The 13,412-nt window shown below is 46.3% G+C and overlaps 1 protein-coding gene across 6 annotated transcripts in view; it reads left to right on the forward strand.

Moving 5' to 3' along the window:
* The window catches only part of CSNK1D (casein kinase 1 delta), a 37,717-nt gene that overhangs the window by 11,358 nt on the left and 12,947 nt on the right, over nucleotides 1-13,412 (forward strand). For all 6 annotated transcript variants that reach the window (XM_061392485.1, XM_061392483.1, XM_061392484.1 and 3 more), the window contains exons 3-5: nucleotides 11,882-12,030; nucleotides 12,300-12,528; nucleotides 12,859-13,029. In XM_061392485.1, coding sequence (XP_061248469.1) covers nucleotides 11,882-12,030; nucleotides 12,300-12,528; nucleotides 12,859-13,029 — 549 coding nt within the window. The remainder of the gene's footprint in view (nucleotides 1-11,881; nucleotides 12,031-12,299; nucleotides 12,529-12,858; nucleotides 13,030-13,412) is intronic.

A 13,412-nucleotide genomic window follows, 5' to 3' on the forward strand; every position in this document is an offset into this window, starting at 1 on the left:
GACGAGTGGCAGGTCCGTGCCCCACGTCTCCTAGTTCACACACTTCTGGACATGAGTAATACAGTCACACTGTGTGTATTCTACAATTTTCCTCTTTGACCTGCTGTGTTCCTGAGGTTCTTCAATGTTGACACAGTTGTGGTTCGATGGATTTCATTGCAGTTTATAGGCTCTGTGTCTCCATAAACAGACCTCCCTGTGTTGAGGAGGAGCCCTGGCTGGCTTTTAGGGTTTTGCTCTTAATCATGGTGCCACAGTGACTCCCTCGCCCATACCCGCTGGTGCAGAGCCTGTTGGTGGAAAGGCATTCTGTGAAGCAGGCAGGTGCTCGGCCTGTAGGGTGGCACCCCAGCCACAGGGATGTGTTCCCAGGTGTTTACCCACATTTGCCTTCACCTGAAAAGTCTTGGGGGCTCCTGTTACATCCACATCATCTTCAACCTTGCCATTAATCATTCTTCTCCAGTGTGACTTGGCATGTCTCAGCTAGCAGAGAAGGGGGAAGTGTCAAAGAATAAAGATGGAGAAGAAAGAAAAAATTTACTTGTGCATGATCTGACTTCCTACATAGGAAACCAACAAGACAAGTTAGAGCGGTGAGCCAGATACTTCAGATCAAAGTATAAAATTAGTTCTCTTATTACACCACCAACAGTCAGTTAGGAAATAGAATTCTTTTTCTCCTCAGTGCAAGCTAGTCTTTATTCTTTACATTTGACAGGGAAAAGAGGAAAAGAGCCAGCCCATGTGACAGGACATGGCGAGTGAGAAAGGAAGTGGGGGCACAGCAGAGTCAGCCACTGAGTCTTTGCTTTCCGGGGGTGAAGTCCCTGCAGCCCCAGGGCTGAAGTCTCCTGTAGTTGGAGAGCAAGGGGAAGGGGAACCAGAAGAGGACAAACTACTCCTTCCTCATAAATTCAAGATTTCAAACAAAGCTTTGGTGTCTAACAGAGAACATGGAGTTCTATTTGTTTCCTGTTAAACAGTCGTGTGGCCACTTGGATAGACGTTTCTTACACTTGCACAAAAGCTCTTGAGTGACCTGGAGATACATGTATCTTCCCCTGAGTGATCTCCCAACCTCACTTTCTACAAAGAAGCACCCCCACCGACCTTCTCTCTTCCCTAGGATTTGAGATTAAAGTAGTTTTGATCCATGCAAATGCAGCAGTGTGTTTGTCATGAATCATGTCAAGTAACAGCCTTGACCTGGAGTTGGGGACAAGGGATGGAATGTTTCTAGCTGCTTCAGTACTTCTGGACAAACGTTTTGAGTTGTGGAGATACCCGCACAGACTAAAGGTACAGGTGTGTTGGTGAGGATGGAGAAGGGAGTAGAATAGGAGTCAAGTTTTTAGTACAGAAGATTTGGTCTGAAATGGGGGAAGGGAACACGAAAGAAGGTCTTAAGACCCCTGTTTTGAGATGGGGGGTGGGGTACCCCCAAATTTGTGTCTCAGATCCTTTGCCTGGTGCACAACCTTTTATCCGTCTCTTCTTTGAATACAGTAGGAAGCTTGTAAACAACAAAACCCCAGAAGAACATGGGAAAAGGCCACTGCCTTATATTTACACCACCTAGGCTACCTCGTGTTATTTCCAGATCAGTGACTCATGAAGTCCTGTGAAGCCCCCACAAATAGTAAGTAGATGAGCAGACACTGGGGTGACAGAACCCAGCATCAGACATACGTCCCTCCATGTGCTCCAGTGTATCTACCCCATTCCAGCACTGAGTCCCAGCTTGTGAACTGAGCCCCTTGTCCTTCAGCTGCCACAACACTGACCACTGCTGCTGGGGGCAGGTTGCTGACGCCAGATACTAGGAAGAAGCCCTTGCCTGTGGTCGTGAGAAGCCAGGGCGAGAAAGCTCAGCGTTATTAAAGCGTAAGGATTTTGCTTCATTTTCACCTGGAGGCTCGAGCTGGTACCCTTTGAATCCACTTTTTACAGACACACAGGAACCCTGGTGAAGGCTCAGGGAGGTGAAGCAAGTCTGTGCCTGGGATCGCAGGTCCGAAACGGGAATCCCTCATCACACGTAGAGACAGCCCTTACCGAACCACGCTTCCTCTTGGTGCTGTCACCTGGTCCTGCCTCTCCTGACCTGTCTACACCACATTTCCTGCTCAAACTGATTTCCATCCTTCCAGTAGGAGATCAAGTGATGGGGCAAGAGTTAAAACCTTGTCTCCTGTGGAGCATTGATGGTAGAGAATGCACTGCTCTAGACTGAAATACACAGTGGAGCATTTCTATGAAGGAAAAAGTTAAAATACAGATGGTTCATTTGCACACAGCTAGTGCAGCTTGGCATCCTGAGAAAGTGGGCCCCCAGGGAGCAGTAAACAAGTGGTGCTGGCTTCGGTGGAGGGAGAGGGCTAGCAGGTCTGCAGCTGTTGCTAGCCATCTCTCTGCCTGTCCTCAGTCCCGTGTCCTATCCCAAGAACAGGTCAGGAGGAGGCCAGCAGGGGAAGCCCTGCCTCAGCCCTGAGAGAGGGGGTCCCAGAGAGCAGTGGTGTGTCCTGTGGTCTTGTGCTCCGCCTTCTCCGACACAGGAAGTGTTATTACTACATAGCCTTCCACAGGAAAACACTTCCATGTCCTGGCCACTTGGAAAAGCTGGAAATTTGGGAGTAGAGACCAAGAGGTATGCAGGTTCCGGAGGTGTTTCCTCCTCGCCCGCAAGCACTTGCCCAGAGCTGCTGCCTTCTGTCTCACCCCTCCCCTTGCCAAGAAGGAAGTGGGGGGATGCCATGGACCCTGCCTGAGGTCCATGGCAGTGCCCCTACCCACCCTTTCCCTGCTTTTGCCTCTTTGCTCCTCAAACCTTGGGTTGTGAAAAGATAGCCCCTCCCATGGCTGCTTTCAGCCCCCTGGTGACTGGAGAGACTCCATGCCCTTGGGGGACTTCTCAAAGGTCAGCTCCACTGCTTTGCCCTCCTTTAAGTTCCGTAAGCCCTCTGTGTACAGCTCACTCTAGGGCTTAGAGACATCCACTTGGAGGTCAGGTATGACCCCAGGGGTCATGGATGGGAAGCTGAACCTGGAGCATAGCGACCCACTTTCAGTTGCCAGTACTGCACAGCAGCTCCACTGGCTCCTTGGCACAGCCACCTGCAAACATCTCGTCGGACAGAGAACCAAGATCCCTGGTCAGGTGGCTGTTGGCCCCAGAGAAGTCCAGAGGCCAAAGTGGTGTTCTTATAATACTGCTTACAGTAGTGAAAGACGAACCATAAGTACAGAGGAATAAACCCTAAGCCAGGTGTGACCCGTATGTGGAAAACGCATCGGAGGATGCTGATGAGGATTCAAGCAAGCGAAGACATTCTGTTCATGGAGAGAACGACTTGGCAAGATGTTGTGTCCCAGAGCTGCTCAGAGAGAGGGCTCAGGGGATTCTGCTCACAGTCCAGCAGGGCCCTCCTCCCACAGGACAGGCCGACAGATTTGAAGAACGGTGAAGGGCCAGGTTGACCAAGACGTAAATGCCACACACTCAAGCCGGCACCCAGGTGGCAGCTTCTAGTATCACTCCACACCAAGAGGAGCCCAGATTCCAGGGTGAGCCGGGAAGAGGGAAGGTGAGTCTGAAGCATGTGGCTGAAAGGAAACAGGTACTCTGGCAGGAGTCCCGAGGACACAGGAACGAGCTTGAAGTGGCTTCAATTAAAGCCTCATCATGAATAACGGATTGTAATATGTGAAAGAGATTCTCAACACTTCTATTCAACATAGTTCTTTTGGACAAAAAAAAACAAAAGGTATCCAAATTGGTAAGGAAGAGGTAAAATTGTCTTTATGTGCACATAGGTGTACAGAAAACCCTGTGTACCAACTTCACACACAAACTACCAGAACTGATAATGAATTCATCAAGGTAGCAGGATACAAGTGTAACATACAGGAATCTATGTCATTTCTTTACACTAACAATGAAATAACACAAAGGGAAGGTAAAAAGACAGTCTTTTTAAAAATTCTATCAAGTAGTATAAAATACTTAGGAAAAACCTAAGCGAGGAGGGTGAAAGACATATGCTGAGAACGATTGAATGCTGATAAAGGAAATTGAAGATGAGTTAAAGAAATGGAAAGATATACCGTGCTTTTGGATTGGAAGAATGAATAGTGTTTAAATGGCCATACTACTTAAAGCAATCTACAGAGTGGATGTGACCCCTATCAAATTACCCATGACATGCTTCACAGAACCAGAACAAATAGTGCTGAAATTTATGTGACACATGGAAGAGGGGAGAATTCACGCATCCACAATGTTCTGCATACCCACACACACAATCCTAAGATTTATATGACACATGGAAGGGGGAGAATTCATGAGTCCAGAATTCTCTACACATACACACACACACACAGTCCTAAAATTTATATGACGCATGGAAGAGGGGCAAGTTCATGAGTCCACAATGCTCTACACACAGAGAATTCATGAGTCTACAGTGCTCTATACACAGGCGCAGGTGTGAAGTTAAGCTCTACAGAGGGGCAGAAGGAACAATCAAATGGAAACTCGCCACTTTGTGGACACTGTTTTGTTACTTGATTGGTTTAAAGGGTAACTGGATGGATACAAACATATCAGGTTGGTACAAAAGTAAATTACTGCCATCTGTGAATTTTAAAACATTTTAACTAGGCTCAAAGGCATCTTTATTGATCAAAACAGGAACCATTACAATGAACACATTGTTGCAAACAAGAAATAAGTTTGTTTATTCAAATCTGTAGCATAAAAATCTGTGCTTCAGGATTGGACCAACTTTTAGAAAGCATTTTCTGCCTCTTGCTGGTTGTGGAAGCATTTTGCTTGCAAAAGAATGTTGTTGAGATGCTTGAAGAAGTGGTAGTTGGTTGACCAGAGATCAGGTGAATATGGTGGGTGAGGCAAAACTTTGCAGCCCAATTTGTTCAACTTTTGGAGAATTGGACCCATTCTGTTGACCAGCACAGCCACTGCAATTTTCAGTGCATCTCATCGATTTGCTGAGCATACTTCTCAGATGTAATGGTTTCACTGGGATTCAGAAAGTTGTAGTGGATTAGACAGGCAGCAGACCACCAAATAGTGACCATGACTTTTTTTGGGGGGGTGCAATTTTGGCTTTGGGAAGTGCTCTGGAACTTCCATTTCTTCTCAGTCCAACCACTGGGCTAGTTAGTTGTCGCTAGTTGTGGTATAAAATCCACTTTGCATTGCATGTCATAATCTGATTGAGAGTGGTTCATTGTTATGTAGAGTAAGAGAAGGTGACACTTCAGAATGACAGTTTTTTTTAATTTTCTGTCAGCTCTTGAGGCACCTACTTGGCAAGCCTTTTCACCTTTCCTATTTGCTTCAAATGCCAAACAACCATAGAATGGTTGACATTGAGTTCTTTGGCAGTTTCTCGTGTACTTTTAAGAGGATCAGCTTCGATGATGATCTGAGTTTGTTGTTGTCAACTTCTGATGGCCAACCACTACGCTTATCTTGAAGGCTCTCATATCCTTTGCAAAACTTCGCATACATTCATTAGCAGTTCCTGGGTCAAATGTGATGATGTTGCAAGTTGTCTCTGCTGCTTTCCGACCTATTTTGAACTCAAATAAGATTGCTTGAATTTGTTTTTTGTCTAGCATCATTTCCATGGTCTAAAACAAATGTAAAATAAACAGCAAGTAATACATTAGCAAAAAAACATAAAGTGAGAAATGCACATTAAAATGATGTGTAGTATAACCACATTGAAGAATGTATTCCAATATTAAACAGCAAAGTTCAACAATGCAAAACCACAGTTACTTTTACACCAACCTGATACAAGTTCAAGTATTGACACTGCCCTCAAAGCTTCATCCACAGATTACTTTTTTTTCCCTCACAGATTCAGTTCAGTTCAGTCACTCAGTTGTGTCCAAGTCTTTGCGACACCATGAATCACAGCACGTCAGGCCTCACTGTCCATCACCAACTCCCGGAGTTCACTCAAACTCACGTCCATTGAGTTGGTGATGCCATCCAGCCATCTCATCCTCTGTTGTCCCTTTCTCCTCCTGCCCCCCAGTCCCTCCCAGCATCAGGGTCTTTTCCAATGAGTCAACTCTTCGCATGAGGTGGCCAAAGTATTGGAGTTTCAGCTTCAGCATCAGTTGCAGATTATGTATTAATAATAAAAAGGAGAATTCCCTGGTGGTCCCCTGGTTAAGACTCTGCGCTTTCACTGCCTAGGACCCAGGTCCAGAACCTGGTGAGGGAACTAAGATCCCACATGCCCTGAAGCACAGCCAAAATAACTTACAAAGAAAAAGTAATTTTTGTTGGAGAAATCTGGCAGATTTCCATCTGTCAGGTGATGAGAACCAGCAATCAGGCAAATCCAAAATTGAGGACCATTCAATATTGACCTGAACTCTTCAAAAATTTCTCTTTGATGGAAGGTTAAAAAACTGTTCTAGACTTAACCATGGTGACTACATGGCAGTGCATGGTCCTAGGTTGTACCCTAGGCGGGGGACTTCTGTGAAGGAGATTACTGGGGCAGGCGGTTGGGCCAGTGTGAATGTGGACTGTGTCTGCACTGCGTCACATGTGCCACCTGCAGTGCTGTGCCACCCACACTCCAGCTGCAGAAAGACCCTCGGGCACCGGATTCTGACGTCAGTGGAGGAGGTGTAATGGTCAGTGAGCGAGGCCTTGTGAACACACGTGGCCAAGGTTGCTGAAAGTCCTGCCTCCCCTCACCCCAAAATCCACTTCAGATGGCTCAGGTGACTTTAGCGTGAAAAGAAAACTAAAACATTCTGGTTTATTTTTTTTTTAATCAGCATTATTGAGAGGAATCAAACTGCATGTGTTTTGAGTGTGGTGATTTGAGAATTTTACCACGCGTGTCCTCTCAAGAAACCATTGCCATAATCAAGGTGACAAACATATCCGTTGCTCTTCAAAGTTTGTTGGGTCCCTTTGTGCTTCCTCTACCCCCGCCTTTTGTCATCTGCTTTTGTCACTATGGGCTGGTTTGCACTTTCTAGAGCTTCCTGTGCAAGGAGTAGTACTGTGTGTCCTTTCTTTTGAGAATGTGTGTGTGTGTCATGGTTACTCCTTTTTATTGCTGAGAATTATTCCCTTGGATGCCTAGTTTCTTTATCCCTGCACCTGTTCACCGGCACTTGGATTTGTTCCAGGTGTCAGGCACTCCAAACAAAGCTGCTGTGAACTTTCGTGTAGATATGGACATTCTTATCCTTTTACTTCTGGGTAAGTGACTAGGAATGAAATGGCTGAACCAAAAGTAGTGAATGTTTTTTCTCTTTGAAGAAACTGCCAGACCGCTTGTACTTATGTTCCCACCAGCAGCATACAAGGGCTTTGTTGGTTCGTATCTTTCAAATAACTTGTTTGTTTCACCTAAATTACTGAATGTATTGGCATAAAGCTATTTATATTGCCCCATGTTTGTGCGTGCTCAATTGCTCAGTCATTTCTGACTCTTTGTGACCCCACGGACTGTAGCTCCCCAGGCTCCTCTGTCCGTGGGGTTTTCAAAACCCTGGCAAGAATACTAGAGTGGGTTGTCATCTCCTCTTCCAGGAGATCTTCCCAACCCAAGGATTGAACCCACGTCTCCTGTGTCTCCTGCATTGCAGGTGGAATCTTTACCATTGAGCCGCCTGGGAAGCCTGAATCTAGTGATGTTGTCTCTCATTCCTGCGTGTTTTGTTGTGTTTTTCATTTTGTTTTGTTTTTGGTTGTACCATGCAGCTTGTGAGATCTTAGATCCCGGACCGGGGATAGAACCTGGCCCCTCAACAGTGAAAGCACAGAGTGCTAACCAGTGAGCCTCCAGGGACGTCCCTCGTTGTTGCTGTTGATAATTTGTGTCTTCTCTGGTTTTTCCCGGATCAGTCTCATTAGAGATTTATCAACAGTCTGCTCAAAGGGCCAGCTTTGGTCTCAGTCATTTTCTCTTGTTTCTCAGTTTTCTGTTGCATTAGTTTCTGCTGTGATCTTTTATTTCACTTCTGACTGCTTAGGGTTTAACTGTTTTCTTAAGGTGGAAGCTGAGATCATTGATGTGTTTTCTATAGTATAGGCATTTAGTGGCTATAAAGTTTTCGCCTACCATAGCAACATTTCAAATCCTGATGAGTTTTCTTTTTCCTGTAGTTCAAAATGCTAATTCCCCTTTTGATTTCTTTCTTGATCCATAAATTATTTTGAACTGTATTATTTAGCTTCCAGATATTTGAGGATTTTTTTCCATAGAACTGTTATTTCTTTTTTTTTTTTTTGGCATCAACTATTTATTAGTAGTTACAAACCAAATTTATTCCTTACCAATATCCCTACATGAAAAACCTTCATGTAATAAATTTTTAGTGCCCAGAAGATAGAAATAAATGGAACCGTAACAGTATAGCACAAGGAAAAAAAGATATGCATACTCTGGTTCATTAAATGAGACTTGTCCTGTTAACAGCATACTTTTAACATCGGAATAATCTTTTATATTCAAATATTATAGTGTTTCATACAATCTAACAGTGTTATGCACACTAAGTTGTAATTTCAATACACTTTCTCTTTTAATAAATGTGCAGAGAACTGGATCGATTTTCCACTCAATGAATTTTTCTTATATAGATGATGAGAGAGAGATAAGTATGGATTAAACAACAACAAGGGCTATTTGTCTTTTGAATTACATTGATATGTTGTAAGAGTTTATTTGGCAATGATTTTCCTAATGCACATTCATGAAGTAATAATGTGAATTATTGGGATATATAGACAATTTTCATTCTACCTGCTGCTGCTGCTGCTAAGTTGCTTCAGTCATGTCCAACTGTGTGACCCCATAGACAGCAACCCACCAGGCTCCCCCGTCCCTGGGATTCTCCGGGCAAGAACACTGGAGTGGGTTGCCATTTCCTTCTCCAATGCGTGAAAGTGAAAAGTGAAAGTGAAGTCGATCATTTGTGTCCGACTGTTAGTGACCCCACGGACTGCAGCCTACCAGGCTCCTCCATCCATGGGCTCTTCCAGGCAAGAGTACTGGAGTGGGGTGCCATTGCCTTCTCCATGTTATTTATTTCTAAATGAATTCCACTGTTTTCTGAGAAAATATGTTGTATAACTTGAATCCTTGTAACTTTATTGAAGCTTGTTTTCTGACAAGAATGTGATGTATCTTGATAAATGCCCTGTGATACCTGGGGGAAAAAAGCTTGTTCTGCTGCTGTGAGGGGTGATTGACATCTCTAGTCAGGTTGTGGATTTGTCTCTCTCCTTGTATTGCTTCATGTATTTTGAAGCTCTGTTGTTAGCTGTGTGAACACTTAGAATATATGTTTTCTTGATCAGTTGATGCCTTTATCACTGTGAGATGACTGATAATATCCCTGGAAACACTCTTCTGCACAAGTCTACCATGTCTGATGCTGACACAGCCCTTCTCGTCTGATGTTGGTGTGGTGCACAGTCCTCCTTGTGACCTAGTTAGACCTGAGGAGTGTTTGGTGTGGATCCTTTCTTTTCCATCTAATCTGAGAAAGTGTGCCTTCCCTGTGGTGTTTACATTCAGTGTGATTAATGACAGGATTGGCTTTGCTGTTATTTTTGTGCCATCTGGTCTTTGCTTCAGTTTCCTTCCTTTTTAACCTTATTTTGAATTAAATTTTTTGTGGGTTTTTTTTTTTTAACATTTCTAAATGATTTTTCTTGTGATGGCCTCCTCTGTTGAATTTTTTCACTATCTTTGTGGTGTCACAATGGTGGTTCAGTTAGGGTCTGTCATCGCCAACAGGATGCAGAGAAACCTGACCTCGTGGACTGCTGCTTGCTTGCCTGTGTGATAGTGTCGTGTGTTTTATTTGCATGTTGTAAACGCTGCAGTGCGTTGTTATTTTTGTTTAAGCAGTCATGTCTTAATTTTTTATTTTTTGCTGCTCTGGGTCTGTGTTGCTTTGCGTGGGCTTTCTCTAGTCGAGGTGAGCAGGAGCTACTCTTCATTGCCTTGCGTGGGCTTCTCATTGTGGTGCTTCTCTTGTCGTGGAGCACAGGCTCTAAGCATACGGGTGTCAGTAGCGGTTACAGAATTCTGGGCTCAGTAGTTACGGCGCAGGGTTCCAGGGCACTTGAGCTTCAGGAGTTGTGGCGTATATGCTCAGGTGTTGCAACTCCGGGCCCTGGAGCATGGGCTCAATGGTTGTGGCACGCGGGCTTAGTTGCTTCATGGCAGGTGGAACCTTCCTGGAGCAGGGATAGAACCTGTGTCCCCTGCATTGGCAGGCAGATTCTTAACCACTGTGCTACCAAGGAAGTCCCATAAACAGTCATACTTTTTAAATTTAAATAATTTTTATGTACTCATGTTGTTGTTTCCAGTGCTTTTCATTCCTTCTGTAGCCCCACACTTCCATGTGGCATCGCTTGCCTCCTGCCTGAAGGACATCCTGTAACGTGTCACAGTGCTGGTGATTGATTCATCACCCTTTTATATCTGAAAATATCTTCATTTTGTCTCTGCTGAGGTTTTTTCGGCAGATTGTCAGTTCTTTTCTCAGTTCTTGGAAGATGTTCCTCCACTCTGCTTTTTCCTCTGGCTGCTTTCAAGGTGTTCTGTTTATCACTAGTGAGCAATTGGACTGTCACGTATGTCAGTGTTGTGTTATTTATGGTTCTTGTGCTTGGAGCTTATTGAGCTTCTGTGTTCATGGTAGGCCACAAGCTATGCCTTATAACCTATGGACTTTGTTAAGTTTGTTCTCATGTCACGTGTAAAATGTATTTTTTAAATATTTAATTGCAAAAATGAAAAGTTGCCCTGTTGATATCAAAATCAAAAGTATTTAGCATCTTATAGTGCCAGAAAGGAATGCAGTACTCAAACAGCCTGCAGGGATGGGGTGTTAGAGGGCCCCAGGAGCTGCTCGCTGAGAAGCATGCAAGGCCAGGATGCTTGGAGCAACAGAATAAGTGATACAGTGCTGGAGTGCAGACCAAAATGTGACACAGACACTCGTGGGCTCATACTGATGGGAAAAATAGTGAAAAAGTGAGAAGACACACATCTGTGTGGAAGCATTCCAAGTCGTATATATGAATGCTCTGCCCTCTGGGAAGGGGGCCCAAAACCCCTCATAAGTGTGGGCCATGTGTGGTGACATCTCCACAGGGAGAACGGCATGGGTAGGGGAAGAAAGAGAAACTCCCCAGTGGAGACACATGACAGATACACCTCAGCCAGGTGACCAAGGGTACAGCCATGGTGAGGAGTCATACTGCAGCACAGCCCTGGCGGGACATGATGAGAAGGGCACTTCCCCCCTGTGGTCTTCCTCTCCAAACCCACAAGCCCAGACTAATAACGAGAAAAACATCAGAGAGGCCAGCAGAGGGGACAGTCTGTGTATCACTGTCCAGCCCTCCTCCAAACTGTCAGGGTCATTCAGACCACGAAAGTCTGAGAGACCCTCCTGGCCAAGAGCAGCTGAAGGAGACATGACGACTACTCGTCATGTGATCTTGGGACACGTCCTGGAGCAGCCAGAGGGCATGAGGTTAAACCTGAGGAAGCCTGAGTAGTATACACTTCAGTTAATGACAGCGTATCAGCATTGGGTCATTAGCTGTGACACCTTTCCCACACTGGTGCAGGATGTCAGTCGTAGGGAGACTGGGACCCGGTTGTGGGAGCCAGCGGGGCTCTTCTGCCTGAGCCCCTCACCCCACCCCCACTGTGAAATTGGCCTTCCAGCCTCTCTGCATGTCACTTCTCACTGCTCCTGCCCAGCCGCCCCCCATCAGCATCACAGGCACTGGCATCCTCAGTGCAGATGCACGGGAGGGGGACTGACGCACTCTCTCTTGCAGTGGGCATCCCCACCATCCGGTGGTGCGGGGCTGAGGGGGACTACAACGTCATGGTGATGGAACTGTTGGGACCCAGCCTGGAAGACCTCTTCAACTTTTGCTCTAGGAAGTTCAGTCTCAAAACCGTCCTACTCCTTGCTGACCAAATGGTAAGACTTCATTTTTCTCCACTGAAGGGCAGCCCACATGCTAAGCACAGGCTTGGTTTGATTCATCAATCTGATGAGGCCTTCAGGGTTGTTTGCTTCCTTTTTGTGCCATGCGTGCATACGGAGAAAACAGAAGCTTGTTAACTGTGCAAGAGATAGTGACCTGTGGAGGGAAGTGGGTGTTTGCAAGTGGGCCAGGGTTCCCTTGGTTCCTTCTGCCAGGCTGCAGCCTTGGGTTCAACCTGTCACCCCTGCTTCTCCACCTGCAGATTAGTCGTATTGAATACATACACTCGAAGAACTTCATCCACCGAGATGTGAAGCCGGACAACTTCCTCATGGGGCTGGGTAAGAAGGGCAATCTGGTCTACATCATTGACTTCGGGCTGGCTAAGAAGTACCGGGACGCCCGCACCCACCAGCACATCCCCTACCGCGAGAACAAGAACCTCACTGGGACGGCGCGGTATGCCTCCATCAACACACACCTTGGCATCGGTGAGCCCTCCCGCCCTGGCTGTCCTGCAGCCTCTTGGGGGCCCTGAGGGTTGGTTGTGGCACATTGGGTATGGAGGCTGGCATCAAACCTTCATAGCAAAGGCTGGCATCTGGGCCTGCAGACCTTGTGAGGCATGGGGGACAGCATGTGCTGGGGCTTCCTAATGGGTGGCAGTGCATCTCCTAACAGCACAGCAGCGTTGCTTCTGCAGAAGCAAAGACTCCAAGTGTCCTTCTCTGAGGCTCTGAGTTTATCCCCAGGCAGCATCTCTGGGGTGTTGCTGTGCATGCTCAGGCATGCTGCCCTGACCTGCTCTCCTCTCTATCCAGAACAATCTCGAAGGGATGACCTGGAGTCTCTGGGCTATGTGCTCATGTACTTCAACCTGGGCTCACTGCCCTGGCAGGGCCTGAAGGCTGCTACCAAGAGGCAGAAGTATGAGAGGATCAGTGAGAAGAAGATGTCCACTCCCATCGAGGTGTTGTGCAAAGGCTACCCTTGTGAGTGTCCGGTGGACAGTGGGCCAGCTGTAGTTCTGTGGGAGGGCAGGGGCCTGTGAGGTCTGGAAGGACCAGGGAAGTCCCCCAGAGGCTGGCTGTCCAAAGCCCCCTCAGCGTCCTGCAGAGTTAGGGAGCTGAGCTAACTCAGGTGACCTGCCCTTCGAGTGGCCACAGCCTCTGTCCCTAGTGCTTCTCTGCCTTCCTGAGCCATAACTCAGGGAGTTTTCCTTTTGTTTTTGTGAGACTTTTCCTGGGGTAAATGTCTCAGGTAAAACTGTTATGCTCTGTGATGCTCAGTCTTATCCTCTTTCCTCAAAGCATGCCTGATGTATCAGGCTCCAGCTTTCACAGCCTCTCTCTGTGGCTGTGGGTGGTCAAGGGTT

The sequence above is a fragment of the Bos javanicus genome, chromosome 19 (genome assembly GCF_032452875.1).
Source record: "Bos javanicus breed banteng chromosome 19, ARS-OSU_banteng_1.0, whole genome shotgun sequence".
Lineage (NCBI taxonomy): Eukaryota > Metazoa > Chordata > Mammalia > Artiodactyla > Bovidae > Bos > Bos javanicus.